Source organism: Populus euphratica, unplaced genomic scaffold (assembly GCF_000495115.2).
Source record: "Populus euphratica unplaced genomic scaffold, PopEup_1.0 scaffold33.1, whole genome shotgun sequence".
NCBI lineage: Eukaryota > Viridiplantae > Streptophyta > Magnoliopsida > Malpighiales > Salicaceae > Populus > Populus euphratica.
The window spans coordinates 435,716-446,001 of record NW_011499906.1 but is presented as its reverse complement, the minus strand read 5'-3'; the positions used below and the strand labels follow the sequence as shown (position 1 = coordinate 446,001).

The following is a 10,286-nucleotide window of genomic DNA, read 5'->3' as shown; positions in this document are numbered from 1 at the left end:
TTTTTTGGAGATTTATTCATTGTTTCAATAATTCCAGAGTTTTTTTTTTGGCCTGTAGAGAACCGCGTTACAAACAGTAGTAGAGATTGAAAAACCAAAATTTTTTGCCTCAATTCTCAATTTCTCTATATTTATAAGAATGAATTCAATGTTGGGATGTTGCTTTGACACCACAAACACTTTATAAAAAACAAATTAAAATAAATCATCAAACTCAAGTGGTTATGCCGGGAAAATCAAGCATGCCCAGTCAAATTCTATATTATATTTTCCGGCTGTTTCACTAGGCCTGCAGGTCGGTGAAAGTAGTAGACATAGCATGGGAGGTGGTGCTCTTACTTAATCATCCAAGAAATTGCTTAAACTATAAAATTACACATTAGTTTCTCCATTTCTTAATTAATGTATGTCCTATTGAATACAGGTTTGAAGGCCAAAGGAGCACAGGAGTTCATAATTTTAAATAATTTTAACTGCATTTGCATCATATATCAATTACAAATTGCAAACACGAAAACAAAGACAGCATATTTAACATCCAAAAGTCACACTTACAAAATGCATTAAAAAGCGGTTTAGTTCTGAGCTCTATGAGGAGCTTGTTCTGCTTCGGCTGCCAGGGCTGGCGACAGTCCTCGAACTTAAAGATTCTGATGAACCATGAAAGTCCCTCTGACCAGACAAAGCACTTCCTCGGAGTCCAGGAGATGGAACCTGACGGGGAGATCTGGAACTTGATGGGGAGATCTGTAACTCACTCCCTTTAGCGGTTTCCATCTCCAACATCTTGGCTTCATCAGCAAGTGTTGCTAACTGTTTCATAAAGGCAGTTTAGTGTAGATACTGTAACTTGGAATAAAAGGGATGATGTAATTAAGTGGATCAACATGAAGATGCTGTATGGCACCGAATGTTAGAAGGGAGGGAGAAACGGATTGAAGGAATCAAAGGCGTGACATGCAAATCATTTGCACATATATCAGAGAGAAGCAGCTACATGACAAGATACACCAGTTGGAACACAGAGATTGCAACTTGGAAAGCTTGGAATTTTGGCCTCCAAACAAAAAAAGCTCTAAAATCCAACACTGGTCAATCTAAAACAGAAAGTCAAATCTATACACATTCCATTATAAATGCCATGACTCAGTTACCGTTCAACCAAAGCAGGATCTCTAGAAACATTACTATCTTTCAACATTTTTTGATAAAGGATTCTGAGGCCTCAACCTGCAACCATAGTTGCAGCCCAAGACTTTACCGCTGGACAAAAAAAAAGTCCTTTGAAATTGAAAAGACTTGCTATAACAATCATAAGCCCCCTTTTTTTAATTCCTCCAGGAGATAATCATAAGCCTTTCTGATTGCCAATCAAATGCATGCATTTTATTTAATTATATACCCGAATATCATTCTCTCTCAAGCGGCCCTGGAGCGCATTTATGGCAGGACTTAGACTGCAAGTTTCAAGTAAAAGAAATATCAATAGAAAATAATATAAACAAAAGTTCTGAAAGGAAAAAGAGTGACAACAAAAAGTTGATTAGAAGGGAAGTTTGATTGTTCCTGACCAGTATTCAATCAATTTGCACATGGAAGCCTGATATGTCGCTGTGTGGTGAATGAAAGTCAAGGGATGTACTTTTCCATTCCTAATAAAATGCAGCACATCAGAAGAGAATAAATGGTCAAAGTAACCGTACAAACATGAAAAAGAGAAGGTGAACAATAAGTTTCTACACCATCATGATTACCTCATATTCTGCAAGATGGCTTGGTTGTATGCTCCACGCTCCTCTTCATATAACACCCGTTGCAAATCTCCAAATGACATTAGAGGTGAATCAAGCTTAGGCAGAGAGCATGTGGGCAAAACATGAAGAGGAATTTCTCTTCTGGAATACTCTGCACCACTATCAACATATAGAAGCAGTTTTAGAATTTGCAATTGAGGATTGCCTTAACTTGCAAAATGACAGGACATTGTTAATTTGTGAATATAAAATACCACTACCAAATGATACCAGATAATAACTTCAACCATGAACAAAAGGAAAAGAGAAACCTTCTCAAACTAACACACATTATATGAGAACTGATGCCACTTGAACAACATCAGCTGGTTGCTGTTTTTGCAACAATAACAGATAAAAACTTGAAACAATTAGAAGAAAGGGTGTAAGAGAACCAACTGACAAAGAACACACTCAAGTATACCTCATGTCCAAATTTGAGCGGTGCATAGCTTCCTGCATACTCTCTGACATGTCCATGGGGTCTATATCAGTTATCTTATCACCTGAATTGCTGCTATAGTAGTTTCCTCCAATTCTTTCTCTCCCAACATAGTTGGCATCAGCATTAGCAAAGAAATCCCCAAGACCCAAAGATCTTGCCCCACCCTAGTCAATAGTATATTCACAGATTTAGAAAAGTAACTGTGAAGTATAACAATTTTTCTTTTGATTTAAGGGGCAAGGGGGTTCAGCAATGGAGATCACCAAGTGAAAATAGTAGTAGCATTGAAAGATCAGGACCTCTGGAGCATAAATATGAAAAAGAAAAATTAATCTGTATCATATCATTCAAAGATTTAAAGCACAAAGACAAGAAAACCTTGTGTTAATGAACACTTTTTTGGCACAGAGAAAGAAATCACACAATCTATTGCAACCCATCCAGCAACCAGATACACTTAACAAACAATAAATGCCCACTACACCAATATTTTTTTTCATCAGATTAAGAATTTTGCAACAAAAGAATATATCAAATACAACTTTTATCTTCTTCTCTTGTTGTTTTCCCCCCAGAACAACTGCTCTACAAAGCAGACACTTCCATTTCCATCTTTTTTCTTACAAATAACAAGCCTGTTTATGCTGTTCAAGAGATTTTCAAATTTCTAATGCTAATCAGAAAACACCAAATTTTCATTAATAGGCATAATATACGAGTCAGCAGTTTGTCACATCTCACAATGACCCCCTTTATCTACAGCAGGCCTGACTTGCTGTCTCTTTTCTATTTCTCTATGAATTTATATGTGCACCACCATTCCCCTACATCCTCCTCTGTATGACAAAGTCAAGCATGGTGACATGCAGCAGCCCCTTTAGCTACTACAGTATATGTAATGCTTGGAAAAGAAGAGTATCTAGGGTGGACCTTAAAATAAATAAATAAACGTTATAAATGGTCTTCATGCTATTGCATACGAGCCCAACCTAGCTGTATTTATACAGCATTGCAGCTTTACATGCAATTATTTAGCAACCTGGAGTAGAAAAATTAAAAATATTTGAAAAGAACTTTAATATGATGATACACTGCATATTAGCCAGACTCCACATAAAGTGTGATCTGAGACAGCATAAAAGGGCATAGTAGCAATCTAAAAAATGGAAATAACCAAGTTACAGAGCACCAGGGTCACCGGAAGAACATGTCTGGAGGTGTCCGGCAAGAGGAAATTTCCATAGTAGTAGAGAGAATGATGATGAAATTGTGAGAACTTGGAAAATCACAATCAGTATAATAATGCTGCCCATGCCTTTTATCCAATGATTAACGGAACACTGATAGAGCATATAGGTAAAATCATGAAACATCTACATCATCCATTAGTTTTGTGGACTTTTTTATTTTTTTACCAATTAACATGGCCAGACTCAATTTCAAGAAACAAAGGTCGTACCTTACTGGATCCTGCAGCTGCTCTTGAATCAGCAGTGTCCAGTTCAGGGCCCTCCAGGCTTGCAATATCTGAGGAAGATGAATCAAGCTCTATTATTGAACTTTTATTTACAGGCAATGCAGAAACAGGTCTTAACATGTTATTCTGTTTCCCATCTGAGGACTGGAAAGCAATGACTTGGATTCTTCCAACCTGAAATAATTCAGATTAAGATATGTTTCAGCCATGCTACAAAAGTTTTCAAAAGACCACCTACGTAGCATACAGCTAATACAGACCTTATAGACATCCTCATTAAAACAGGAAAATATCAGGAAAAGAGAAACCTTCTCAAACTAACACACATTATATGAGAACTGATGCCACTTGAACAACATCAGCTGGTTGCTGTTTTTGCAACAATAACAGATAAAAACTTGAAACAATTAGAAGAAAGGGTGTAAGAGAACCAACTGACAAAGAACACACTCAAGTATACCTCATGTCCAAATTTGAGCGGTGCATAGCTTCCTGCATACTCTCTGACATGTCCATGGGGTCTATATCAGTTATCTTATCACCTGAATTGCTGCTATAGTAGTTTCCTCCAATTCTTTCTCTCCCAACATAGTTGGCATCAGCATTAGCAAAGAAATCCCCAAGACCCAAAGATCTTGCCCCACCCTAGTCAATAGTATATTCACAGATTTAGAAAAGTAACTGTGAAGTATAACAATTTTTCTTTTGATTTAAGGGGCAAGGGGGTTCAGCAATGGAGATCACCAAGTGAAAATAGTAGTAGCATTGAAAGATCAGGACCTCTGGAGCATAAATATGAAAAAGAAAAATTAATCTGTATCATATCATTCAAAGATTTAAAGCACAAAGACAAGAAAACCTTGTGTTAATGAACACTTTTTTGGCACAGAGAAAGAAATCACACAATCTATTGCAACCCATCCAGCAACCAGATACACTTAACAAACAATAAATGCCCACTACACCAATATTTTTTTTCATCAGATTAAGAATTTTGCAACAAAAGAATATATCAAATACAACTTTTATCTTCTTCTCTTGTTGTTTTCCCCCCAGAACAACTGCTCTACAAAGCAGACACTTCCATTTCCATCTTTTTTCTTACAAATAACAAGCCTGTTTATGCTGTTCAAGAGATTTTCAAATTTCTAATGCTAATCAGAAAACACCAAATTTTCATTAATAGGCATAATATACGAGTCAGCAGTTTGTCACATCTCACAATGACCCCCTTTATCTACAGCAGGCCTGACTTGCTGTCTCTTTTCTATTTCTCTATGAATTTATATGTGCACCACCATTCCCCTACATCCTCCTCTGTATGACAAAGTCAAGCATGGTGACATGCAGCAGCCCCTTTAGCTACTACAGTATATGTAATGCTTGGAAAAGAAGAGTATCTAGGGTGGACCTTAAAATAAATAAATAAATGTTATAAATGGTCTTCATGCTATTGCATACGAGCCCAACCTAGCTGTATTTATACAGCATTGCAGCTTTACATGCAATTATTTAGCAACCTGGAGTAGAAAAATTAAAAATATTTGAAAAGAACTTTAATATGATGATACACTGCATATTAGTCAGACTCCACATAAAGTGTGATCTGAGACAGCATAAAAGGGCATAGTAGCAATCTAAAAAATGGAAATAACCAAGTTACAGAGCACCAGGGTCACCGGAAGAACATGTCTGGAGGTGTCCCTTCTCTTGTTGTTTTCCCCCCAGAACAACTGCTCTACAAAGCAGACACTTCCATTTCCATCTTTTTTCTTACAAATAACAAGCCTGTTTATGCTGTTCAAGAGATTTTCAAATTTCTAATGCTAATCAGAAAACACCAAATTTTCATTAATAGGCATAATATACGAGTCAGCAGTTTGTCACATCTCACAATGACCCCCTTTATCTACAGCAGGCCTGACTTGCTGTCTCTTTTCTATTTCTCTATGAATTTATATGTGCACCACCATTCCCCTACATCCTCCTCTGTATGACAAAGTCAAGCATGGTGACATGCAGCAGCCCCTTTAGCTACTACAGTATATGTAATGCTTGGAAAAGAAGAGTATCTAGGGTGGACCTTAAAATAAATAAATAAATGTTATAAATGGTCTTCATGCTATTGCATACGAGCCCAACCTAGCTGTATTTATACAGCATTGCAGCTTTACATGCAATTATTTAGCAACCTGGAGTAGAAAAATTAAAAATATTTGAAAAGAACTTTAATATGATGATACACTGCATATTAGTCAGACTCCACATAAAGTGTGATCTGAGACAGCATAAAAGGGCATAGTAGCAATCTAAAAAATGGAAATAACCAAGTTACAGAGCACCAGGGTCACCGGAAGAACATGTCTGGAGGTGTCCAGCAAGAGGAAATTTCCATAGTCTTGGTAGTAGAGAGAATGATGATGAAATTGTGAGGCAAGAGGAAATTTCCATAGTAGTAGAGAGAATGATGATGAAATTGTGAGAACTTGGAAAATCACAATCAGTATAATAATGCTGCCCATGCCTTTTATCCAATGATTAACGGAACACTGATAGAGCATATAGGTAAAATCATGAAACATCTACATCATCCATTAGTTTTGTGGACTTTTTTATTTTTTTACCAATTAACATGGCCAGACTCAATTTCAAGAAACAAAGGTCGTACCTTACTGGATCCTGCAGCTGCTCTTGAATCAGCAGTGTCCAGTTCAGGGCCCTCCAGGCTTGCAATATCTGAGGAAGATGAATCAAGCTCTATTATTGAACTTTTATTTACAGGCAATGCAGAAACAGGTCTTAACATGTTATTCTGTTTCCCATCTGAGGACTGGAAAGCAATGACTTGGATTCTTCCAACCTGAAATAATTCAGATTAAGATATGTTTCAGCCATGCTACAAAAGTTTTCAAAAGACCACCTACGTAGCATACAGCTAATACAGACCTTATAGACATCCTCATTAAAACAGGAAAATATCAGACCGATAAACCCAGGATCTAGAAGTTGGTACATTGCCTGGGTCCTCACATCTGCACAGGGTAAAGGACAAGAATGAGTTAATTTCCAGTGACCATTTGTAACAAGTATAAAACATGTATCAACAGTCAACAAAAAATTGGGAAATTGTATTATTGCAATGTTTGAGTTGATGAGAATTAAATCAAGAACAAAGTGTGTTTCATGAGAAAACAGCATGGCGTGCAGTAGAAAATTAAGAATAAAAAACATTAATAATAACAGCCAATGTTATGTGAGAGATTTATTTGAGTAAAAAAATTACAAATTTAGGTTTGTGTAAATAGTCCTCAAAACAAAAGGCTGTTGTAATAAATTAAATGACACTTTTAGATAAAATAAGATTTTGTGTTTGTCCACAAAAGAGATAAAGCATGCAAAAAAATTAGAATTGGTTTGTGCGCGCGTGTAAACATTATTAAATGCTCTTCATGGTTTTCATCCAACTTTGTGGACTTTGAAACATACCAACATGAGAAGGAAGTACAGTAATATGAGGGTGTGAATGATACCACCCTATCACTCTTGTTGTTCGTCCTGTTGATGCAGTCATTCTGTGCTATAAAGTTAACTATACAACATTACCAAAAATCTTCAACATGCCCATGCATATGCATCATGCAAGCTAGACCACCCCTTTCAATCATCAGCAGAAATGAAGCAAAAGCAGATCTAATTGTCAATTTGAAGTAGTGACCCTAAAGGTCATTGTTATCCAAATCTGTGTCGGAAAGTCATGACTCAAGAATGCAAATGAACTACATGGCTTTAAAGAACCTCTATTAATGTCAAAATTTAAGTTTGCAACTATCATGTCAATGAAATGACAATCTGTGAAGAATCTACAGAAACCCATCTTGCTGGAAAAAAAAAAAAAAGACAAATAGGAAAAATAAAAGGCATGGTATTGCATAGAATTTTGTTTATGTAGAGTGGATTTCATTTCCTGTGACTCATCAAGTAGACCTTTCAGTAAAAATTCACTTGTGACTTATGAGGTCACAAAAAAGAACAATCAGAAATTACTTTGTAAAATATGAAAAGTCTAAATTTATAAAGCAATGAAATCATAAATTTATAAGCAATAGTAGAAATATTATTGGAAGTTTAAGCTAGTTTCATTTATCAACAGCATGAAGTTTTCCTATTATGGAAAATATAAATTTTCATGTAAATATTAAGTCATTCAAAATAGATAGAATTATCAAACAAGAACAGTAAAGGATATCTCAGCTTGAGCTGATGCTGCAGCCAACTGTTCTGGTTTTGTCTCTACCCGGTCCTTTCTCCTATCAGATCTTGACTGAGGCGAGGCTCCCCATATTAATGCAGTAACATTGCCATCTTTCGCATACTGATATTCCAACATCAAAACCAAACAACCATACACAAAAATATAAGCAATACGATTTACATTTGCACAAACACATAAAAATGAGCAAACATTTACAAAGAAACAAGCATAGACACAGCACACTTTCCAGATCCTTGAAATAAAAGTAGAATCCTAGTCAGTGGCCTTGGGCTCTAAAGCAAATGGAAATCACAAGACGAAAGAAAGAGCATAAGTAACAGACATGATCGTTCCAGAATGAGTATAATGACATTAATATGGGGAAAGGAGGTTTAAAACTCCAAAAACAAATTGCGTCAATCCCAACTTTCAGTCTATTCAACTGACCCTGAAGTGTCACAATTCCGTTTTCCATGTAACACATTCACAGAACACCTAGTAAAAATGTTCAAAATGAAAGGTATTAAGTAGAGACTAATCCAAACATTTTTCAACCAAAATAAAAAAAAGGATATGATTTGAAAAAGAAGAATCCATTAAAAATTTAAAAATTAAACAAAACACAAGCAAAACACACAAAAACAAGACTTTTTCAACAGCATTACTGAGAAGTTTTGGAAAAATTAGCTACAGTTTAAAAAACAGGTTTCCCACTGACAAATAAACAAAACACATTTAGTAAAAATTCAAAGGGAGAAAGACGATATAGAGTCGATGATTACATCAAAGAACGAACTTTTCTACAGTCCTGTTCAATAAAATTGCAGATAGAGAACAAAAGATTAGAATTTATCAAAAAATAATTGTATATGCATAAAAAAAAAAAAGACTTTGACAAGTTTTTAAGCAAAAAAGCAGCAATGGCTGAATTTGAGAAATGTATATAATGAGAAAAGGAGAGAATGGAAGGAAAAGCAGAATTACAGCTCATGATCCATAAAAACCAACCCTTATAAATCCCATTGCCATTGAAAGAACAAAATAGAAAAGAAATACAATGTACAAGACAATTGACAATCTCAAATTTTGGAAAACGGGAATCAAAACATTTGAACAGATTCCTAAAAGCCCCATCAAAGCCCAGAACTAAAAAAAAAAAAAAAACAAATTCAATTCCATTTCCATTTAAACAAGTAGTTAAAAAGAATTACACAATTTCAAAGATTAACCCAAGAACACAGCGCAACAGATAAAAAATACAAACATAAAACACATGTACTAAATAAAGAATTGAAAAGGTATAGCTTGATTATTATGCAAACTAAAAATAAAAATAAAAACCTCAATATCACCAAGGAGGAGGCCAAGGATTTCTTCAGTCTCGGTAGACAACGCATGGGTGAGACATGTTAACCAGACTTCCTCTGTTATCTTCACGCTCGTTAAAGACATGATGCTTCTTTAAATTGTGTCTTCCTTCTTCTTCTTCTTTTTTCTTTGTCGAAAGAAATTTAAAAAAACGTATTGATGGGTCAGTGAGTTTTGGTCTTTTAGAGATTCCGAATAAGGTTTGCTTCCCTTACGTTCTGTCTGTCCTCCACTAGAGTAAAGAGAGTTTTCGGGTTTAGAGAGCGAGGGGGGGTGGGGTAGATTTTGTGTTTTGACAGAGGGCCCGATGATGCAATTTACCATGATATTTTATAATGGGATAATAGATGTTTTTTTTTAAAAACAATATTAAAATAATATATTTTTTTTATTTTAAAAAATTATTTTTAATGTTACTATATTAAAAAGATTTAAAAACATAAAAAATTAATTTCCAGTAAAATTTTTAATTAATGGTTTGGCCAGCCTGACCTACTTGCCAAGTCAGGAGTGCATGATTCTTTTTAATTAAAGTTTTTTAAAAAAATTATATTAAAATTTTTTATTTTATTTAGAGAATTGTTTTAAATAATGATAAATTTTTAGTTATGCTTTTAATTTTTAAAAAGATTTTTTCTAATTTATTTATAATTTTTTGTTATTTTAAAAAAAATAAAAAATATTTATTTTTAAATAGTATTTCTAATATATCTAGCCATGTATATTATTTTATTTTATTTTATTGATTTAATATATTTATTAATTGTTATTATTATTTGATTAAATAAAAATATATTTTAATAAACAAAAATTAGCTAGTATAAAGGTTTTTTTGTTTTTTTTCACTAACGATTTGTTTTGCAAAACATTCGTGATCTTCAAACCCATCAGTCCATCTTCAAGATTGAAAGACTTTGATTTAATTGGGGGGTTTACATAGAATCTCATTAA

At 34.5% G+C, this 10,286-nt stretch overlaps 1 protein-coding gene across 1 annotated transcript; it reads right to left on the bottom strand.

The window, feature by feature from the left end:
• Positions 1-335: 335 nt before the first annotated feature.
• On the bottom strand, positions 336-9,627 carry LOC105133390 (lys-63-specific deubiquitinase BRCC36-like). The gene is made up of 11 exons (XM_011037360.1): positions 9,513-9,627; positions 9,309-9,462; positions 7,962-8,087; positions 7,202-7,289; positions 6,662-6,747; positions 6,384-6,575; positions 4,176-4,360; positions 1,755-1,913; positions 1,572-1,652; positions 1,403-1,457; positions 336-813 (listed from the first exon to the last, which is right to left on the bottom strand). The coding sequence occupies exons 2-11, from the start codon at positions 9,417-9,419 to the stop codon at positions 589-591; spliced, it is 1,308 nt and encodes a 435-aa protein (XP_011035662.1). The 5' UTR covers positions 9,420-9,462; positions 9,513-9,627; the 3' UTR covers positions 336-588.
• Positions 9,628-10,286: the final 659 nt, after the last annotated feature.

Coding starts and splice junctions, on each gene's coding strand:
- LOC105133390 (XM_011037360.1), bottom strand. CDS start 9,419: ATGTCTTTAACGAGCGTGAAGATAACAGAGGAAGTCTGGTTAACATGT. Junction 7,290..7,961: donor CAGCATCAGCTCAAGCTGAG/ATATCCTTTACT, acceptor ACTTTATAGCAC/AGAATGACTGCATCAACAGG. Junction 4,361..6,383: donor CAGCTGCAGGATCCAGTAAG/GTACGACCTTTG, acceptor ACTATTGACTAG/GGTGGGGCAAGATCTTTGGG.